This window comes from Catharus ustulatus, chromosome 21 (assembly GCF_009819885.2).
Source record: "Catharus ustulatus isolate bCatUst1 chromosome 21, bCatUst1.pri.v2, whole genome shotgun sequence".
NCBI lineage: Eukaryota > Metazoa > Chordata > Aves > Passeriformes > Turdidae > Catharus > Catharus ustulatus.
In genome coordinates, this window is record NC_046241.1 from 5262336 (window position 1) to 5284797 (window position 22462).

Below are 22462 nucleotides of genomic sequence, written 5' to 3' on the forward strand. Positions count from 1 at the left end.
AAGCTCCACAGACATTTTGGAGCTTGCCTTGTTCTCCCTGAAAAACACTGGGTTGTGTGATTGCTTCATTCTGAAAGCACTGGTGTACACACTTACATTTAGAGAGCCTTTACATACCTCTGCTCTGGTGCAGATGAAGAACTGAACAGGTGTAAGCTGATGCCACTAGGGAGGTGAGGGTAGGTGTCCTTCACCATGGGCCATTGGAATGGGTTTGCTGGGAGTTCAAAAGTTAATTTTGTGAGTAGGTGGTAGATGCAGTGACCTTACTGCTGAACCCTTGTTTAAAACACTTGCAGTGGAACATCCAAAATAAGACTTGTTTCAAATGACAAAGGCTTGCTTAGTTCTCTCAGTAACACAGTCTGCATCATCTGTCTCTGAGCCATTTTTCCATCATAACTGCTCATGTCTGCTGAACAACAACCAGCACTTGTCAGCTGGAGAATACGGGGTTGTTTGCAGAGGGGGAGATGTCCAGCTCCTTGGGTTGGCAGTTGTTCTGGCCAGTGATGTCAGCCCAGGCACAGCAGAGTAACTTTATTGTTGGGAGTTCCCTGCAGCCCTTGCACTGCTGCTGCTCAGGGAAGGCAAAACCCCTCTGTGTAAATTTGTAAAGCATACATCCACCCCCAGGTTAAACTAGGATTTCGTGCATTGTGTACCCAGCTGGTTTTTATCATTCTGTGTGGTGTTCCCCAAGGGATGTGGTGTTGTTACTTCTCATTTCTGGGAAATATTTCCCCTGAGCTTCCAGCACCTATTGCTGCATTGTGTTTGCTTCTGCTTTCCTACCTGTGGTTTGGCCTCCCTGAGCTTAAAAACAAAATTAAGTGGATCATGGCAATCCTAAGCTTTAGTGATGTGACCTGTTCTGTGCTGTCACAGTACATCCTGCTCACTGTGGATTCCTCTTCTCCTCCTTGCCAGGCGTCTGGATGGCAAAGCCTCAGAGCTGCATTTTTCTTTAATAATGTGTGTACTGCAGTGAAGTGCCCTGTCCTAACCCCATTATTTGGAGATACCTGCAGGTTCTGGGTTGTAAATTTAAATCAGCTAATGGTTAAATGAGGGCTTGCTTTGTATTACATATGTATGTTCACCCACTTTTGTAATTCCTGTGTTTTATAGGCCGTGATTAGGCATTGTTTGTAGCAGGACCTGCTGTGTTAGTAGGATGGGATATATTTTAGTGTGCTGTGAATGCTGGGGTGTGAATACTGGTTCCTGAGCATCTTAGAAAGTCAGTTTTGAAACAGGCTTTTCAGGGATTTTTCCTTGCCCTTACCAAAGGTCTCTCCTGCAGCTTTGCACTAGATAACCTGGTTAAAATAGTAACTGTCTTCTCTGGAGCAAAATGTAGGATTGTTCTAGGCTTTGCAAAGCCATGGAAGTGTCAGTGATTCTGCTCCAATTCAGCCTTTGGGAGGGCTGGGGATTAGATGGGGCTGTTTAAACTGTGTCTCTGCAGATGAATGCCTTTCAGATGCAATCTGCTGAAATAACGTGATTTTTTGTTTCTTTATCCCCCTCTGTGATTGAGGGGATTGTACCTGCATTGCAGGGATTGTGTTCCCTTACTCCCCAAAAGATCCACTGCTAGTGTGTGTCAGGGCCCCTTGAAGGGCTGTTTTTCATTGCACTTGAAAGAATCTGTGCTGGGTGTTGGCTTGGCAGCCTCTTTAAAATGGTATTATCTCTCCTGTGCATTATCAGATAAGATGCTGCTGCAGTGGTGAGCCGGGGAGGAGGGTGCAGAGCACCAGGTCTGCTGAGAGGGGGATTAGTTCTGCTTGAAGGCTCTGACACAGATCCACATCTCAGAGTGGGGACAGTGAGCATGTGGACTGAGCATCAGAAATAGGAAAGCTTACCCTTCCCTCTGTGTACGAGGAGGAGTAAATCTGAATAAGCAGCTCTTTGTGTGTGCTTATCTCTATCCTGTCCCATTTAGCCTGAGGTTTTCCCACGTTTGCCTCATGCATGAAACATCAGACCAAGACACACTGCTCTAGTGAAACATTTGACATTAAAAGCTATTTTTTGTTGCTGCAGCCCTTCCAGTAAGGCTGTGGCCTTTTTCTGACACTGTCTTATGTGTGACAACTGCCATGAAGCACTAGTGAAACATCTGCTTTTCTAAATGCTTCAGCAAGGCAAAAGTGTTTCAGCAGCGGGTGTGTTGGAAGGTTGATACCCACAACTCAGCTCTGAGCCTGTAAATAGAAGTTTTAATCTCTGCTCTAGTGTTTCATTAGCTGGGTTTTCATGTGGGAGAGAGGTTGACAGTAGCCCAATATAGCATGGGTTGTGTATGTGGCCTTTTTCTAGAAGTGTTTGCTTTACCAAATTGAATTCAGAGTGAAGCTCGTAGCTTTCTGTAACAGTGCTAGTCTGTCCATGGCATTTAAATCACAGTTGGGAAACATCTCTTCTTTAGGGTCTGTTTGTTGTGTGTTTTTCTGCCTGTCTCTGAAGCTGTGTGTGAGATCTCAACACAAAGTGGCCTTGGAGGCTTCTCTGAGTTCACTGCTCCCTCTCCAAAAGCAGGTAGAGCAGTGGGTGCCTGCTGTGCATCCTTCCTATTACTTGAATTCTCACTATGCTGTGGTGAAGCATCTTCCAGCTGCTCTTTTCCTGGTAAATCTTCCCTCGAGGGGTAGGATGAGGGATGCAGAAAACTGTTCCTTGAGCTGGAAGTAGATGAGCACCTCCAGGATTAGAAAACCTCACAAAGCTCTTTCCAAAACTGCACCTTTCACAAAAGCTGCCACAGGATTGCACTGGTTTATTCTGAGGAAGTATATTTAGGTCTGGAAAGAGTAATTACACAGCTTTGAATAAGTCTGAAGTCAGAAGAGGGCAAAGCTTAGCTTGGCAGGGATTCAACCTTCTGTGAGTCTTTTCCAAAATGATACAGACAGTGTTTTAAAAATAAAACTTCTGAAGACCCGTTGAATTGGCACCTAGACCTGGAATTGGTGTGAACTATTTCTGGTTCTCCAAATACGGAGTAAAACTTTAAATTAGACACTTCTGGTTTGAAGCTGTTCGTTTCTGCTTTACTTTTAGTTGTCTTGTGATTAGAATGAAAGAAGACTTCTCTTGGTGCAGCCCTCACCATGCTTCTTGGGTGTTTTTTTTGTTTCTGTATGATGGCTCCTAATTGTATATCAGAGAATATTCCAGGGCTAAATACAAAACTGCTCATCATCTGAGTTCTCCTTTTTTTTGGTCCCTATTTTAGTGTTCTCTAATTACCAGCCTAACGATAGTTTGAAGGGAGGTGGATAGGCACAGCCCATTGCTTCTCCACATGCCATCTTTTGGAAATGTGGAACTAATTTTTTAGAGTTTGGTTTGAAACAATAGAGCTGTTGCTTGCTTGTCTAATGATACAGACCCAGCCCCCACCCTTTAGAGTAAAAAATAAAAAAGGTTGAAATTCATTATTGAATGATTGTGAAACTTGTGACTGGAAAGCAGCTCTGGCTTTTGTCTTATAAACTCCTTCTTGCCCTGTGCAGAAAAGGCACAAAACCCCAAGCTATGTGTGCACCTGCAGCTTAGGTTCATGATCACAGTGCTGTGGGTAACATAACACCCCCAAATCCTCTTCCTAATCCCTTGTGCTGTGTGGTATCTGCAGCAGCTCTGGAAAGCCAAGGTGCATCCTTAAGAAGCAGAATGTCTGTTAGAGGAGCTTACCCTAAAGGCAAATTAGCTACGGAGCTCTTTATTGCTAATCAGTACTTTTTACCACGTTTTGAAGTAATTAGCCTTCATTGGACTTAGCATCTAGCAGATGCTTAATCATGGCTGCATTGTAAAAGGAGCAAGAACTCCTGAGTAAGGACACTGGCATGCTGGAGCAGCTCTTGATGGCACTGATGGTCCTGCAGCTGTGGGAGCAGGCATGTGCTCTGGGAGCTGGAGTTCAGTCCCAGGAATGCTCCTGTCTGGCAGGGGTTAGAGCTCTGATCAGGGCTGGGAACAAGGTGTGCAGCAGTGTGCTGCTGTCTGATGAACATCTTTCACTTGTAGCTGCCTTCCAGCATTCACTTGCAGCTCTGCTATCAGTAGTAGCTTTAGCATTAGCCTTGCTTTCTAGAAAATAGCACTTCCTTTCCAAAGGTGACTAATGCTGCTAAAATATTCAGTGTTTCCTGCATCCCCCTGTACCTGCCTTGTGTTCCTGAAGCATGTGTTTACAGGTGGTTTTCCATTCTGTTATATACCTTTTTTATCTGTATCTTGAGTTTTTCCTTCCTTTAGGTCATTTAAGATGTTTATTGTTGAGGCTGGTTTAAGGCATCCATATTTGAAATGTAGCATGCCTAATTTGGCTGGCATGGTGAATATTTTATTATAGGCAAAACATTTTAATCCCTCTGGATGTGTTTCTTCCTCTTGTCTGAGAGAGCTGGGGTGAGTTGAGTGGAGTAATGAGAACCACATCTCATCTTGAATTAATAATCCCAGATTCAAAGGTATTTTTGGCACTTAGATGTCTCACTTTTTACTGACTTCAACAGCGAGCCTGAGTTCTGTCTGGAAGGGATTTAAGTTCTTTACCTTCAAGGAATTGTTGCCTTCTGTTTTCTCTTGTTTTAAACAAGGATGATCAGCCTTTATCTGCATTACAGAGAATTACAGGTTTCAGTTGTTTGTCAGCTGCTTTTTTTCTGTTCCCTGTGTCTGCCTTGGCTGGCACATTCAGTCCCACAGAATGCCTTGGAGGAGTAGCAGGGACCTCCTGGCTCAGGATCCAGCCTCTGGATCTGTCCCATCTCACCTCGAGGTTGCCCTAATGGCATCATGAGCTGCAGTTTCTTCCCCTTCCTTCCCAGAAAAAGAGGAGACAGTACCAAGGCTGATCATCTCCCCTTTGCCCTTTGGCTTACACCGTGCCTGGGTCAGATGATGGGAAGCCTCCCTTTCCCTGCTAAAGCAAATAGTTTATCAGCTGCCCTTGCCCCTTTGTCCTCTGCTAGGAGGAGAGATAAGAGTCAAACTTGCTTGCTCACAGCTGTCAGCAGTGTCTTCCCTTCCTCCCCCAGCCTCATTACTTTGAGAACTGACCTGGCTGAGGGCCAAACTCTGAGCCATAAATGGATCATGTCTTGCAGAGGCTCAGGAGGAAACCAGAGCCCTGTGGAGGGACCCACACACCTTGTTTCCAGGCTTCTTTGAACCAGCCTCCTTGGAAAGGTCAAATCCAGCTTCCCCTGAGGGCTGTGCAGAAGCCAGAGCTGTACCTGAGGTGATTCCTGCACTCAGGAAGGCTTCTCCTCTTCCTCCTGCAGGATTTGAAGCGCAGTGTTTGCTTGGTGTGGCCCTCTCTGCTTGCACCAGGAGCACTTCCACATGTGTTTTTGTCCTCCTTCAAGCTGGCCATCCTCACTGGCTTAGTCCCAGCCCGAGGGGCAGGGAAGGACAGGCCATCCAGGACACACAGCAGTTTGCTGTGCAGACTATGTACAAACAGACGTGCTGGAGGGAGATAAGCTTGTGAACCTTCAGCCCAGTTCGGCTATGGAGATTTGTTCCATGCAGGCTGGACGGTGAATCAGCTAAACCAGCTGAGCAGGAAATGTCAGAGAGTTTGTGAGAGTTTTAAAGGCAAATTGTGTTGATGAGATGATTAGTATTTCTGTAACTGGGTGGATTTTACCTGTATTGACTAGTGAAAAGCTTGATGTTAACTGAACACTTTTGTGTAGTGCATTTTCAGGTGAACCAAGCTGTTTGCAGAGGATCTTTATGGACTAGGATGCCAGTCATTAAAAAGATACTTAAGAGCTGGTCTTGATTTGGCTTTGTTGATTTTTTTTTTTCATTCTCATAGAGAGGAAGTTCAGGAAAACTGTGTCCGCTGGAAAAAGAAATTCACCTTTGTGTGTAAAATGAGTGCCAACCCTGCCACAGGACTCCTGGACCCCTGCATCTGCCGAGTGTCTGTCCGTAAGGTGAGCATCCAGCTTTGCTCCTGGCAGGTAGTACCACCTGTAGTGTACTGGCAGTTGGTTACTGGCTGCTTTTTGGCAGCAAGAATTGCGTGGACAGTGGTGGGAAGCAAAGATTGTTTGGGACAGGATATGCTGGAACACAGCCTCTCTCTCCAAGAAGAGTCCTTGATGGAGGATGGGAGCGACCAAGGTGGCGGTAACCCTTGAGAGAGGCTTGTGGGTGCTGAGAGCAGATTCCAGGACTGTGTAATGACTTGCCCCCTGTTTCCCCAGCACATATAATAGCTGCTTTTCCTGTTTTGTTTTGTCTCCCAATATAGGAGCTGAAGGGCGGAAAAACCTACTCAAAGGTAAGAGCACAGAAAGGGCAAATGATGATGCTCTTGTCTCCTGCTAGTGCTTTACACCCATTAGAAACCAGTGGCTGCTGAGTGCACCAATCTGGAGAGATGCTCATTAGTTCTTAGCTTAAATCTGAATTAAAATTTCCCTAATTTCCAAAAAAACCTGACTTGCTGGGATAGGATCCAGATTGCACTGGATGTGGATTTGAGTCAGGGGTTGGAGAGATAATCTGCATGTCCTCAAATTTTGGGGAAGTTCTGAGTCAGATGTGAACTCTCTGGCTTCTGGCAGCACGTCTCTAATAAAGAAACAGACTCCAGTTCTGTTCTCCAGAGCAGCCAGCTAGGGCAGGCACCTCAGTGCCTCAGGAGTGCAGGCAGGAGCCCACAGCAGGAATCACTGCCTGCCCAAGCACAGGACACACCGAGGCAAAAGCCAAACAGATCAGCAGGGATCTTTGTCTTGGTTTCTCTTCCTCACATTTTCTTGCCTGTGCTGTGGGACAGACAATGGGCCACCCTCTTCTCCTCCTTGTGCTGGATCAAGAGACAATGTTGGCTTAGAAGCTGAGCTCACACAGTGCCCAAAATCATGTTTGTTTGAAAATGAGTCACTGCTGCTGGCTTCTACTAAACAGATGCTTTGGTCACACACAGCCATGTTAGAATTCCTTCTCATCAATATCCTTTCTGATGCCATGGAGGCAACTGACTGTGAAGGGTGTAGTGCACTAGCTCCTGAGTTCTGCTCTGCTGGGTGGGAGAAGGCAGTGTGGCTGCCCACATCGTTCCTTTTTTGTTGCTAATTAGGGCATGGTCTCTAGGGCCATCAGTTTCTCTTTCACTAAATTCACGCTGGGAGAAGGTTATTCATTCTGCAGAGCTACATGTCCAGGGAGAGCAGCATAGCTGGAGGAAGAGACATGGTAAATGCATCAGCCTTTGCCCCCTGCAATGTCCATCCTCAAGGTTTCCACAGGATTTGGGAAGGCAGAATTAAAGGAAGTCTGAAGGCACGTTTCTATGGTGGAGTTAACCTGGAGACCTTATTCAGGTCATGTTCTAACCTACTTCCTTTTCACTCAGTCTTCAGTTGTGTTTTGTGGCATTTAAGAAAGACTGACTTCCTCCTGCCCAGAACTGGAGATCAGATCTCAAGTACTTGTCATTTCTTGGGCTGGTATCTTGCTTGGTCTCCTGTAAAAAAGACAGATGTGTTCTGTGCGAAGATGATCTGAAGCAGCTCAGAAGTGAGAGATGTCACACCAGACAAGGATGATTGCAGTCTTGCCCTGTGGACCAGGCTTGTTCCAGGCAGGTCCTTGTGACAGAGCTGATTTGGGCTTCCTAATGTTTCTAGCAGAAGTCAGTGGTGCATGTCCATACATCTGTTTACCCATTTTACACCACGAGTCCCCACCTTTTCAAACTATCCTAATTCAGCTGAGAAGTTCTCCATTCATGGCAGCAGATGTAGAGAAAATGAAACTTGTGAATGCCCTCTGGTCCCCCATCAGGGACTGAGGGTGGTGGGGCTGTTTGTGCTCCAGGCAGAGTTTCCAGTGACTTGCACACCTTGGGGTTTGACGTGAATGTCACCTCGGTGTCAGGGGTGACAGAGCGGAAGGCGACAGGAAGGACTGATAAAGCAGAAGCTCTTTCCCTGAGATGGAAGAAACACCATCAGCTGGCTGGAAAACTGAGGAAACTATTCTGAGAGGTTATATCTGAAAACATCCTTTTGTTGAGGGATCTTTCCTCTATATACTGGGAGTCTGCTTCCTGAAAGAGCTTCTGACCTCAGCATGCCATGTGGGTTGCTGGAGAGTTCTCCCACGCTGTGCTCCAGTGTCAATCTCCTCTCAGAATTTACTGCTGTGGTGGAGGAAGAGGGATCTGGTCTGGGCCACCCCTGTGCCATGCTGTTCTCCTGGTGTGGTGGTGCTATGTCTTTGTCACAGTGATGGATTGCATCTCCCTCTGTGGCTTTCCTCTGTCCTGTTTATCTCTAAGAGATAAAAATTCATCGTTTCTTTCCTTATCGGTGAATAATTAGCAAACAGCATAGTCCTTAGCTAGAAGAGAGAGAAATTTCTGCAGCAAGGGCTGAAGGAACACTTGCATTAAAAGAATTCTTAAGAAAGGAGAAGAGAGAGGGAGAAAGGTTATTTTTTCTGCTTTTTTTTTTCTGATAAAAGGTTCTCTCTCACTTTTTTTCATTTGCCATCAAAGGTTCCCCTTTGAGAACGGGATGTATAAAGCAGCTATATTAATCTTGCTGCTGTTTCCCCCTCAGTCATATATCTTGAGCAGACTGTGGTTCTTGACTAGGAGCAGTGGAAACCAGGGTTCCTCTGGCAGTGACTGTTTTGTGCTGTGACTCTCTATCAGCTTCCTCAGCTGACAGAGGCACCACAGGTCCATGGGATGGCTGCTGTCGGGGCTCTCTGTTCAATTGTCATCCAGCTGTCAGCAGCAGGGCAGAAGGGATGTGCTGCAGAGCACAGAAGGACCTGCTGCTGCTCCACCTGTGTTCCCTGCTCCCCTGGGAGCTGACCTGTTGTTGATGTGACGCAGATGCTCCACGCCTGGATGCCTTGGCCACATACTGAGTACAGCATGTCCTCCTGATCAGACGAGATGGGACACAACTGCCTTCTGTGCCTAAAGCTGGGCATAAAAGAAGCTGTAACTTTCTTTGAAACACCGTGTCAATGCACCAGGGATTTAGGGCAGGAAAACAAAGGTGCTCTTCATTGTGTTTGTATTTACTCTGAAGGGATAAGTGCCCTTTTTGAAAATGCGTGTGATCTTCAGCTTTGTCACCTTCCCTGTTTGCTTCCCATTTGTTAGAGAAGGTTTAGAGAGCTCACAATTAAATCTCTTCAAATATTTCTCTTCCCTTCTGCCTTTCAAACAAATCCCTTGCTAGTTAAACCTTAGTAGGTTGTGGAGGAGCGCCCCAGGAGCTGCCCAGCCCAGCAGCTGCCTCTGAGGGGTGAGGCACAGGCAGTGCCACATGGCTCTGGGCCTCCAGCTCCCTGTGCTCTTGTTTTTTTCAGGATGGTGTCACTTTCCCCTGTAACAATATCCTTTCATCTCCTGGTTCACATGCTCCACTGCATTCTGGGATGGCCTGATACAAAGAGTGCCTTATTATGTTTGTGTATGTGTGATTCTGTTTTTTCCACATTGTTGACCTAATGCCTTCCATGTCCTTGGTTATGCAATGGCTGCAGGCTGGTTAACACTGTCCTGGCCACCACCACTACTGTACACCCTTCCTCCATGTGGGCTTGGCTTCCTGAAGGCCTCCAAGTGCCCATCTGGGGATTAGGAATGTGACGCTTTCCATCCTCAAGAACAGGCGATCTTCACAGCCACCACTCTGTACTGGCTCCTGTTTCTGCCCTTGCTCACAGATGTGTTCTCTCCCTTTGGTCTGTGTGACTCTGTGTATCCCTTTATGGAGTAATGTCTGTTCTCTCACCTTCCCCTCCATTGTTTTCTTGGCTACAGCTGGGCTTTGCAGATCTAAATCTGGCAGAATTTGCAGGCTCTGGATCCACTGTCCGTTGCTGCTTGCTGGAAGGATATGATACCAAGAACACCCGACAGGACAACTCCATCCTAAAGGTACAATAGCTAGAACTTACACAGTAGAAATCTTGCTTAGGACTTCATGGAGGTCACAGTGCCAGCCTGAGAGAAGGTCCTGTTATGTACAGAGACAGGATTTTGCTTTTGTTCTGCTAGACTGACTTGGGAAGCTTCCCATTATTAGAGTTGCCCTTTGATAATTTGGCACTGATTTGGCCAAGCAGTGACCCTTGACAAAGAAACCAGGAACAGGAGGGAGGGAAAAGGTTGTTCCAAGGCATTGTTAGTGTGGCCCAGCTAGTGTCCTGCTGAGCCACTGCCACTTGGAGTTACTGATGCCAGGGATTCAGAGCAGGGAGGGAAATACTTTGCTAAATCCCTGCAGCTGATTTCCTTGGGAAAGGAGCTAGATCTGGCTGATCTTTACACCCAGCCCTTGACCTCCTGGCTGCTGTGAAGTGAGGAGCTCAGTGCAGCATGGTAATGATGTGCCTTGTGTCCCCTCTCCAGGTCACGATCGGAATGTCACTGCTCTCTGGGGACCCCTGCTTCAAAACGTGAGTTCCTGGGTGTACCCCGTTCTGGGCAGACACTAAAATTGATGAAGAGAGGGGAAAAGATGCCCTTAATATTGGGAAGTACAGTAAAACTGGTTGAATCAGCCAGAAAAGTATAGCCAGCCTGTGGTGTTAATTGGTTTAATTGGTTTTTCTCTACTCTGCCTTTCCCAGCTTTGATTATTGCTGTGCATGGTATTTTCCCTGCTGGTGCAACCTAGGTTTTAGAAACCAGTAGATTGTGATTACAAACTTCATGTTTTGCCTGAAGGATAGAATTTCTCATGGCTCTGGGCTTGGTTTCACTGACCTCCAAGAGGAGAAAGGTCAATAAAGAAAACAGCCTTGGAAGTGGACATGCTTCAGCACATATCATGGGGGATAAAGATCTCAGATTGAAACAGCAACTAAAATACTTTGAGGCTGAATCATTTTAATTTTTTTTTTCTACAGGGCTCACAACTTGTATTAATTAGCAGAGAAATTGCAGTAATGTGGGGTTTTTTAAATGTGTAATGGTAGGAAAAAATAAGTACAGTTAGGCTGTGGAGCAGTTTTGCTGTTTAAAGAATTGTTGGTGAATCAGTGCAATACCCTGGCCACATCTTCCCTCACACCACAGTGCAGCATCACAATCCCAGCCCTGCTGTGGTGTGCTGGAAGGTGTGTGACTACACAGGGCTGCCATGTGCCCAAAGGAATATTTCATGTTGCCTTCCAACAGTCTGAGAGAAGAAAGCTTTATCTTGAGGCCAACTCTTGTAGCAGTTGTATTCTGGGCTAAATGGTCTAATTTTAGGAGCTAGATTGGAGTGTATAAATTAGCTCAAATTCTTGTTAAAAATGCTGCATAATTTTGGTAGGTTTGTTTTGTGAGTGGCTTTTCATAGTGCTGCAGTATTTTCTGACGCTTTTAAACCCCAAATCAATGTCATCTGATTCTGAAGAATTTCTGCTTCAGAAGGAAGTATAATACAGAAGTTTTGAATATCTTAAACCATAGCTCTTTAGAAGTAACAGATGTTTTAAATCTAGGGTACTAGGATGTCTGGTAATAATGTCTGACAAAAATACCTGTTGCTCCTTTGCCACTCTTGGAATGCCTGAAAATTACACAGAATAGGATATAAATATCCATTTAATGTAAGTAGGTTCAGTCTGCAAGTCAAACCTCCTAATTTTCTTGAAGGATTTTTGCAGTCATTCCCACTTTTCCCTTTTATGTTGATGATGTGCAAATATCTAAAAATAGAAGCTTTGCATGTGGAATAGTCCTTGATCAGTAGAGCTTCTGGTAAATGACACTCAGGAATTAAACTGTGCTGGGAAATCACTTCCAAGCCCTGATGTTTTGCAGCACTCCATGAACCTTCTCCTGCTGGGGTTGTTGGAAAGGGCAGAGCAGCTGAGCTGACCAAGGAGCTGCTCCCACAGCTGCTGCAGGAACAGTTTGCTTGCTTAAGGCTGTAAAAGCCTTAAAAACCTGTGAAGCAAAGCTCCCAAAGCACCTGGGTGCATGCAAATCACTGATAAGGTGATTAGGGAGGTTTTCTTCCTGGTGGAGGCATGCTGTGAGTTTCCTGAAAGCTTTGTAACCATTCAGCTGCCAGCATTAAATATTCTCTCTTCCAAAATACTGCAAAGATGCCCTCTCATGTAACATCTTCCCTCACAGCTCTGAGTGAGACAAAAGCTTTTATTTCTCTCTCCTCACTTAAAGACCATAATGTGATCCTTTAGTTCCAGCTCAGACTTTGGGCTGTAAGGAGGTTAGGGCTCCAGCAGGAATATTCACTTTGCCATGCTGCACATGCTGTGGCTTCCACCCAAAAGCACTTCTGGAGGAAGGGAGGGGGCTCCATGCACTCACAGCTCTGCCCTGCAGTCAGCATTTACAAAGGGATATTGGGAACTCACGGAATAACCAGAAAAATAATTCTGACAGCTGGAAAAACACTTCAGTTTCACTGAAAAAGAATTTAATAGTCAGTTAAAAAAGGGAAAGGTTATTTGGTTGTTGTAAAAGTGCTCTCATAAGGGGACAGATAAAAGGTTTTATTCTGGCCAAAGAGGTGTAAGAGAAAGGAAGCTGGGATTGAGATTGGGACAACGGCAAACTGGTTCCTGTTTGTGAAGGCAGCTGGACACATGCTGGGGGTGAAAGGGCAGCTCTGGGTGGTGTCCTGGAGGATAGTGCAAGTTCTGAGCCTGTTGTCCTGAATAAATGAGTGAATGGTCCCTTTTTGCCTTAATTTACCTCAAAAACTTGATTTTTCTTGTAATGTAGTCCAAGGTAGGGAAGACATCACTCTTGCATGTAGGAAAACAAAACCCAACATCCCAGTTGAGCTGCTGGCCAGAGGGCTGCCAGCTTTCCCCTGCTGAGAAGGGTGGGATGGACAGAATGATGAATGCTCCCTGCCTGGTAGTCTGTAACCTCCTTCCCTTCTGATTTCAGGCCTCCTTCCACCGCCAAATCCATCACCATCCCAGGGCAGGACTCCACTCTGCAGCTGACCTGCAAGGGCGAGGGAACCACCAGCAGCAGCAGTTCCTCCACAATTGGCTCCCTGCGCCAGAGCAAGCCAAGAACTGCCATTCTCAGCTCAGGTCTGAATGCCCACCCTGCAGCCATGCAATGCATGGACACTCCTTTGTTTATCTCAGCAGTTGCAAGCACAGAAACTCTTTAATTTTTCATGTTTTCCCACACCCATCTACAACCCCATTGCTCATTAAGAATATTGAGAATACCAAAGCCATCTAAGTGTAAGTGAGGAGAGGAATGCTGAATATTTGCCACATGTGTATTTCTATTAGTGGAGATAAAGCAATGTGTTCTTTTTGCTGGGGATTTAATAATTCATGCACTGCACTCATCCCTGTTTTCCTGTGTGTTCAATGACACTTACCATTGTTCTGCACTCAGCTATTCTGTTGCTCAGACTTATCTTCTAGAAAAGTTCCTCTGAAGGTTTTAGAGGTTGGTGTAAGGTCTAGTGGCCTTGTTCCAGCTGCTGATGCAGTTCTTTGGCTTCTGTATGAGCCCATTTTCAAGGGCACTGCATTTTCACATCAGTTTTTTTCCTTTCCAGCACATTCCAAATGTGCAGGCAGATACACTGCACCAAAATAGCACTGGAGTCTCATCCTCTCAGTGACAGAGCACGTGGTGCAAGTGGTGTTCTTAAAAAGCTGGCTAGTGTGTTACATTTTTGCACTTCTGAATAAGCTTCCTGCAAGAGAGACAAGCAGGACTAGCAAAGGAGCAGGGGTTATACTGAAGCATCTGTATCAAATTCAGACATTATTTAAATGGCAGAGGCTCTCTCACAGGTAATAGAAAGGGAAAAGTAACAGAAGCATCCAAACAGAGATTGAAATACTTTACTGCCAGTGGCCAAGTGATGCTTACTTCATTTTAGCTTCATGCTTTTAGCTATGCATAGTTTCATACACTACTTGTTCTTGTGGATGCTGCAAGCTTCCAGAGAGGTTTGTGAATTCACATACTGGGTAGAAATAATAATAATAATAGTGATAAATTTGACAGAAAAGCTCACTGTGGTCTTCCCTACTCCCTGGCTGTTTCTTAGCCCTGTGCTGGCTTGTACAGCAGGGCTCTGGCCAGTAGACTTCCCTTTCCTTGATCTGTCATCCCAAGATCAGCCTCCACTCCCAGCTGATCAGTGCACCATGTGCTGCCTTGGTTGTGGTGTCAGCAGTGTCCTCTTCTCCTTGGCAGGTGTCCCAGAGGAGTCGGATCAGAACCTGTCCAGCCCAGAGGAAGTTTTCCACTCAGGGCACTCGCGGAACTCGAGCTACGCCAGCCAGCAGTCCAAGATCTCTGGTAACCACTGATCCACACGGCTCTGCCACCCCTTTTCCTTCCTGCAACAAGCTCCTGTGAGAGTGATTTGCAGCCATCTCTCTCACCCTGCTCTGTAGTTCAGTCTCCCAGATAAGCTCTAAAGCTCTGTGTGCAGGGGCAGAAGAGCTGCTGTGAAGCTGCCCTGCCCGTTAGCTGTGCTGCCAGGAAGGGGAGCAGCTGAGCTCTGTAATTCCTGTGTGTTGGCAGGTTACAGCACGGAGCACTCGCGCTCCTCCAGCATGTCGGACCTGACGCACCGCCGGAACACCTCCACCAGCAGCAGCGCCTCCGGGGGGCTCAGCATGACCGTGGAGTACCCTGAGGGGGAGCGGGAACACAAACTGGAGAAGCCACCACGCCCCCCCAGACCACCCCTCCTGCTGGACAGACCCTCCCGGTGAGGAACAAACACCTTTCTCTGGCAAGGAGAGACACAACCTGCTCCTTTGTCTGCAGGCAGCAGTGGATCAGATTGAAGCAGGACAGTGTGTAGAAATCCGTGTCTTGAAAAGCTGAGTAAGTTTTTCCTGTGTTTCCTCTTGCCAGGAGGAAAAAGGATTCAATGGAGAGTCACCCAACCCGAGTGGACGACACCAGGATCGATGCTGACGATATAGTGGAGAAAATAATGCAGAGTCAGGACTTCACAGATGTCAGCAATACTGAAGGTGAGAGGAGAAGCCTCAGAGGGGATGTCTGGCTTGTTCCTTTCACAAGGCTGCCAAGCATTTACAGTCAGATCTGATCTCCCATGGGCTCCCTTCTCCTTTTGACAGCTGTTTGCTTTCAGTGCTAGCTGGGTGTTTCTGTGGTAGATAAACCACGTGGGTTTAAGTGCTGCACATGTATTTACAGATAGTACTTGCTGCTGTTCCACACATGACAGCAGAGATTGAATAGTAGCTCAAACATGCAGGGAGAGAGAGGAAAAATACTGATTCTCAGCTCATTGGAGATCAGTTGCATCAGCTGTCTGCACTGCTCTAATGGCCTTGGTCCAGGGTCAGGCCAAGGGCATTTATCAAAAGAGGAGAGCACAACTGGAGGGGAAGCTGCACATCTCTACAGACTGTAAAGATGGGTTACCATGTGCTGGTGATCAGGTCTGTCAGAGAGCTTAAGAAGGAGTTTTCTCCATTGCAGTCACAGCATCTGTTAGGAGAAAACTAATTATATAACTGCTTTTGTTTTCACTTTCATTTTCCAGTTTAGCATAGAAATCAGTCTTTAATCTGATTTTTTTTTATCTGAGGTTCTCTGTTAAGTTTTAAATTCAAGCCTAGCTTGTTATCTGTGCTTCATTAATTTGCCATTAGTCACCTTAAATCATTGCACATGGCAGCACTCATCATGTGGGGAGTTACACCTCACTCAGTGTGGGTTAGAACTAGACTGAATGCAGCTGCCTCTCACCAGCAGAACAGGCTGAGTTTCTCCTCCAGTGACTCTACAAAAGCATCTGTTCAGATGTGGATAAGCTGACCAAGAACTTGAATCAATGGAATTGCCTTAAAAGAGGCAGCTGGAGGAGTATGACTGAATTAATATCTCTGCCTTTATTCTTCCAAAGCTTCATGTTATGGAGGCTCCCTTTTGGAGCAAGGAAAGGAGTTCCCAGGGGCTCGATGGCTGTGGGAACACCACCAGAAAGTGTGGACGTGCCTCTGCTGAGACACACTTGTCCTATGCTGATTGTGTGTCTGGGAGAGGAGTTCCTGGCAGCCTCAGTACTTCTGGATTTTGATGTGTCTTCTTTTTCTGTCTGCAGACAGTAACCTGAGGTTGTTTGTGAGCAGAGACGGAACAACTACGCTGAGTGGTATTCAGCTGGGAAACAGGTAGGTTTCCCAAAAGACTGCTTCACAGAGGTTCCAGAGAGGTTAGTGGGCTCTGTACCTAGGAAACTTACACTTTTTGCTACAGGAAGGATTTCTAAACATCACATGCTACACGTTGGCTTTATTCCCACATTAACAGCCCTGGCATCCCTTTGGTGCCAGGCTGCAGTTGCACTAGAGTTTGAAAGCAGTTCTCAGCAGGAGCTCAGGGGAATAATGGGATCCTGCTTGTTAGACCCAGGAGCAGAAGTGAGGAGTGAAAGGACAAAATGGTTGAGGCTGGTTCCCGTTTGTTCTGAAGGAGGGAGCTTTGCCTCCTGCTGGCCTGCAGCAAAACTGCGGCAGAGCGGGGTTTATTGTCCCCTTTCCCTGCCTCTTATTGTCCCTTCTCCCTGCCTCTTCATAATCGTGGATGGCTTGTTCTCTCATGAAAAGCTTCTGAAGCAGTAAAACCTTTTCTTGCCACTACAACTCTTAATAGAGCTCTTGGCCAGCTGCGTTTGAGGCTTTGTTGCATGTTTTCAATTAAACAGAGCAGTAATGGTAATGCAAAGATGTATCAAGTTGGTAACAAAACCGGGAGCACAGCAAAGCCAGGCACGCTAGCTCTTTGTTCTGGATGGGATACTCCCCCTCTGCTGGGTCCTGTGGAAGGATTTGTGTCACACCCAGCTCTCTCCCGTGCTCTGCTGCTGACTTGCCACCTCTTTGTCCCCTCAATATTCCAAGGACTGATTTCCCACAAGGCTGACTCGTTACTGGCACTGTTCTGTGTGGGCTTAGATGTTTGAGAGTGGAGAGCTCTGAATCAGAACTTGGTTGCTCAAAATGACAGTGGGAAATAACTGGCCTTCTCCCCCTCTGCCTCTCCAGGGTCTCATCCGGAGTTTACGAGCCAGTGGTGATTGAAACCCACTAAATGTGAAGAACAGGGTAGAGCTGCTGGACACAGGCCCCCTACCCAGTCTGCTGCCACATGGATGCCAACCTTTACCTCTCTTCATGCAGCATTCCAGAAGGGATTTCTCCACGCCCCTCCCCATATGTTTGCACTGCAGAACTCCTCCGAGACCACTCCAGAACATGCACTTTCCCTGCATTGGCATTGTCCTTCTCTGCTTCCTGGTCGTTCCAGTGCATGCCTTCCCCCTGTCCCTGCTCAGACACAAGGTGTCTGTGGGGCTTATCCTTGGGCTAGTCCCAGAGGATGTTGCTCATCTGCATCCCTCATTCCACCCATTCACTTGCAGCAGGAGACTTCTCAGTTTGTCTCCCCAAAACATTGGGTTATACCACTGTGAACTCTTCAAACCACTGGGGGTGGGGGAAGCCATTCTAACCAAACCCAGAGCTGCTTGTTGGGGACACGGTGACACAGCCACTTGCAGGATGCTTTATTCCATTGACTCTGCAAGGGAACATCACCTCCCAAGGCAATGGTTTTACTGAACAAGGTATGCTGTGGTGTACACTTCACCTTCCTATCCTCACATCCCCAGACAACATCTTCTCATAGGAAATACTTCCCAAAAGTGCATTTCAGAAAACTACCGCAATCCAGCTGGGAGTTGGTGAACGGTTAAATGTGAGTGCTCATCACACCACTGACTGCAGCAGCCCTTCCACTGCTGGGCATGGAAGGGGGTGTTCATCAACTAGCATTAGCAGGAGCACTTTAGAGGTTACAGATTTTACCTGGAGGAGTCTTCTTCTCACTATTCCAGGAGTATAATCTGTGTTTGCTGGACTGATTCAGCAAATAATCCTGTTGGAGTTTGGAATACAAAGCCTTTTTTTTTTTTTTAATTCTTTTTTCAGTGGCTCAGGAAGGGAACTGCCCTTCTTGAACTATGAAAAGAATCTTGTCTGACAGCCCTTCCCTGGGCCAGAGCTGGATGCAGTTGACTGCAGTGGTCTCTCTCTTGTGGTGGTGATGTCAATTGCCTCTCTTGGCCTGGGCCAGTAAGGGATTTGGTGTTGCTTGGTATTTCTTGCCTTGTCAGCAGAGATCTGTGCCTGAGCTGGTTCCTTCTGGGGCTGGGGAGAAGCTACTGTCTCTGCCTTCAAGGGTAGAATGGGTGTTTGCTGCTGCATTAGCCACAGCAGCTGTTCTGACCTGCTCTGTGGTGAGTGAACTCTTCTGACAAGGCTTCAAACTGTTCTCTAGTTGATCTTTCAATTGCTCTTCTTTGGGTTTGGTTTCTGCAGTTGTTTGACACTTTTCCTTGCAGTGTGTGGCAGAGATGTCGATCCCTTTCAGCTCCCACTTGGAGATTCTCCTGGCAACCGAATTGCCAGCGGGGATCTGGGCAGTCCCCAGCTGTGGGCCAGCAGCAGGCTGTGCTTGCAGCCCTCCCTGTACAGAGCCCCTCAGCTGATAAGCTATTTCTATGTAGTGCCCATTCCTCTTTTGCCAGTGTACTGTGGTAGCACTCAGCAGCCGTGCCCTCGGAGCAATTCCACACTCTGGGACCTGGCTCCTCTCTGACACTTGTGTGTGTGTGTACAGGCACACATCCTGTTCAGCAAGGAAAGACTTGTAACTGATCACGTTGTTCAAATCCTTAGTTATTGTAAAGCCTCTTTTAAAGGAGTAAAAAAAAACCCATTAACTGTGGTTTCTTTGGCCAAAATGCATGCAGATGAGCTACTGGAAAAGGGAATCTGGCAGAATGAGAAACAAGGAATGAAAGGGCCTTGATTTAGCTTTTTTTTACCCTTCTAGCTAAGGATGCTGCATGGGGAGGGTGCTCAGCAGTGTGGTAAAACTATACAGTTGCTTACTCTGTTTTGATGGTTTCTCTCTGAGTCAAGAGGTTTCTTTCTGTGTTTGGACAGACCACATATAGGACATGCATCTTTTCTACCCTTTCCCTTCAAAGGGAATTAAATTTGAATTAGGGTAAAAAGGGGATACAGACAACACCTTGGTTTGGCTTAATGTAGGGAAAAAGTGTTGGGTTTTTGAGACTGTCTAGAACAAAAGCTCTTTCACACTTGCTAGGTTTTTTTAATGGTGATCTCTTCTTCATTCAGCCTGGGTAGGTTTGGCACTCACTTGCAGGCTGCTGAGCATCCTGCCCTGTTCCTGGAGTGCCACGTGTCTGCAGGAAGGAGAGAACTGCTTGTCTTTCTCTCTCCCTGGGGCAGTGCCAGAACGCCAGGCCTGGCCTGACCGTCTGCTCAGGTCAGGGTGAGGGCAGAAGGAGGCTCGGACAGCAGTGGCTGTTCTGCCCTGTCTCTGCATGGGCCATGCAGAGCCGAGGGTCTGGCTGCTCCCCAGGGACCAACAAAGCCCCTCAGGAAATCAGATCCAGCCAGGACTTGAGAGGAGCAAACATAAGCCAGGAAAGAGGCCAAAACCCAGCTCACTTCTGCTGCTTTGCTTCTGTTCCCATGAAAAACAATGGCAGTCACTGTCAGAGCAGTTGGGATCCCAGAGCATTCTTCTGGCCTCCATTGGCAAGAGTGGGCTGCTGCTCGGCATGTCACGAAATCAGTGGGACAGAGGGAGGAATATCTTCCCAGCAAAGCAAGAGGAGAAGCAGTTGAACTTTTGAGAGCAGTGGTCTCTTCTTCCCAGGCTGGCAGAGGCATAACCTGCTCCATTGCATCACTGTGGCCAACCTGGGCCTGTCTTTGGCTTCTCTTCCAGTGGCTTGGCACATCACTGTTTGCATTTCTGATAACTGTGTCTCATAGGGTATTTCTTCCTTGTCTCCACATTAGTGCCTCCACAGATCCTGGTCTTCATGTGGCTTTTTAGCTCTCCTGCCCCTGTTTTTGAGTGAGTAAGTAGTCCTACTCATCCAGCCTGGCACAGCACAGCTGGGGCATGTGGAGCAGACCTGGAGGAGGAAGGAGCAGTCTGTTCCTGTTTGTAGATCCCATGCAGAGCTCCTGCTGTGCATTTGGCACAAGCAATGCCCAGCAGTCCCTAGGCAGCTGTGGGCACCCGAGGTGGTGGCTCTGGGGTCACTTGTCCCACACACTCACTGCTGCCTCAGGAACCTGCATCTCATGAGCACTTTTTTCCTTGTGGCATCGCTGCTGCCTGTTCCTCCTTGGACTTTGAACATTTAGGAAGTGAATCAGTTTCCAGACCCAAACCGCTGGCTAGTTTCCTTTGGGATTTTCTTTTTTGTTGTGAAGTTTATGGAATTTTTTTTTATACAAACCCAGCAGGCTGGTGTTTTTTGACTGCATTATTGTTTCATTGATATTTTATTTCAGGGGAGCTTAGGGGGGAATGTTCTTCCCCACATTGTTCCCCTTCTCAGGGGATTCAGAGGTGGTTTAAACAAGTAAAAGGATCTTATTGGCAAGACTCTGCATCCCCTGGGTCTCTGAAGCTGACGGGCAGAGCTGCTCATGCCTGGCTGGCCCTGGAGAGCAGAGCTGGCTCTCTGCTTCAGTCTCAGGATCAGGCAAAACATGTGGGCTCTGCTCCTGTTTTCTAGACCTTTAGTTGGTGGAAGCACATTGCAAAGCATTAGGAAATTCAGTGTAACTTTTTTACTAACTTTTTTTCTTTTTTTAAAACCAGTATAAAACTGAGTGTCCAAAAGAATAGGCTTAGTCGTTAGTTGGTGAAGGAGATGGATTTCAGTTGGAAATTGTGATGGGAAAAGGGGGAGAAGGATGTTGCTCCCTCATCATCATCTTTTGTATGGTCAGCACTTTAAATGGGGGCCTTGTGCTGTTCTGACCCTTGCAGTGATGGGCAGCAGGCATGTGATTTCTCCCCCCCTCATTGCCACATCACTTTGCCCCCTGCAGAAAGTTTAACAAGCCCTTTTAAACTTTTGCTTCAGTTTTTAGAGGGTTCCAAACCAGGTGGAGGTCTGAAGAAGTAGTATTTCATTCTCATCTGAATAGGAGGGGTTGACTTTTTATTTATTTTTGTCGTTGCTGTTTCTTTTTAAGCGGGTGGCAGTGCGGCTGGTCTCTGCACTGCTGCCAGGAACCTCTGGGAAAACCTCACTCCAGGTACGCTAGAGCACCGCAGTGAAACCCCTCCTGGCGAGGGGCTCCCCCTCCCCTCCTTGCTGCCTTACCCGGGGGCTGCAGACCCCCTCCCACCCCTCCTGCCCCCTCCCTGCTGCCCCACCTGGTCTCTAGCTGAGTTCTTGCTCTGGTGTCTGAGCCCTTTGGACAAGGCCAGTCCCCAGGGACAAGTTCCTACAAACTCTGCCTGGTCGCAGGTGTTTGTCCTTGAAAAGCCACTTCCTCGCTGCGGGAGGGATTGATGAATGCAAAATTCCTCCCTCACTTCCCTCCTGAGAGCTGTGTCCATCAGCCCCCTCCCTGTGCCCTCCCATCCTGCTGCCTCCAGAGCGCCTCTGCCCCGCCGGGGCAGCGGGCATGGAAACCTGGGGAATGAAAAGGAATTTGCTTGAAGCTCTGAGGGAGGGATGCGGCTGAGCCTGGGAACTTGCCTCAAACACATGGAATAACGGTAGAGCCCATATTTTTGTGGGGGGAGGGAGGGGAAGGGGAGATCATGTTTTATTTTCTTGAAAGTGAATTGAGCTTGGTGACCTTTGGCTGAGGCGCACTCGATTTGTATCAGATTCTATAGAGAGATGGCTGATATTTTTGGAAAGGGAATGGGTCTATGCAAACTTCCAAAATTGCTTGATAGTTTAACATTTTTTTACTTTGAAAAATCTAAAGATAAATCTAACTTTTGTCTTAAAGCAGAAGTGTGTTTAGAAAGAGAAGCTACTTCCACTGCTCTATTTTGATGATGATTCTTGGAAAGTTTGGGCTGGAGGGAATGACTGTTTTTCACCATTTCTATCTTGCTCCTCTAGTTTTTTTGTTTCTTTTTCTAACGGAATGCTGTGCCGTCTTTGATTCAACAGATCGTGTTTGTATTTTCTGTATCTGGTTCCTAATGTAGAGAAATAACAAATATATGAGGAAATCAATATAATGTCAAATGTTATGGTTTGGGGGAAAAATAAAGGTTTTTTGGTACTTCACACAGATTCTTCTTGCTCTGTTTCTTGTTTTAAATATCTGCTATGGGGTGAGAGGGGCTTAGAATAGTTTGGCTTTGCCTTCTCAGATTGCTCGGGGAGTGGAGATGGAGAAGGGCTGGAAAGGGCAGCTGGCAGCTCAGCACCGGTCCCGTGGAAGCTCAATCCCAGGGAAAGGTGACCCCTGCCTGAGTCACCAGCAGTGTCCTGTGCTCTGTCCCAGCTTAGGCTCTGCCTAAACTGCCTCTCCTGCTGGGACTACCTCACCTGGCTCACCTGGGGGATTGGGCCCACAGCCC

General features: G+C 47.0%; 1 protein-coding gene across 1 annotated transcript in view; it reads left to right on the forward strand.

The window, feature by feature from the left end:
- The window catches only part of FAM102A (family with sequence similarity 102 member A), a 37238-nt gene extending 15072 nt beyond the window's left edge, over positions 1-22166 (forward strand). The window contains exons 3-12 of the mRNA XM_033077493.2: positions 5849-5969; positions 6290-6319; positions 9833-9949; positions 10424-10470; positions 12929-13080; positions 14216-14320; positions 14549-14738; positions 14888-15009; positions 16110-16179; positions 17053-22166. Coding sequence (XP_032933384.1) covers positions 5849-5969; positions 6290-6319; positions 9833-9949; positions 10424-10470; positions 12929-13080; positions 14216-14320; positions 14549-14738; positions 14888-15009; positions 16110-16179; positions 17053-17098 — 1000 coding nt within the window. The 3' untranslated portion in view covers positions 17099-22166. The remainder of the gene's footprint in view (positions 1-5848; positions 5970-6289; positions 6320-9832; positions 9950-10423; positions 10471-12928; positions 13081-14215; positions 14321-14548; positions 14739-14887; positions 15010-16109; positions 16180-17052) is intronic.
- Positions 22167-22462: the final 296 nt, after the last annotated feature.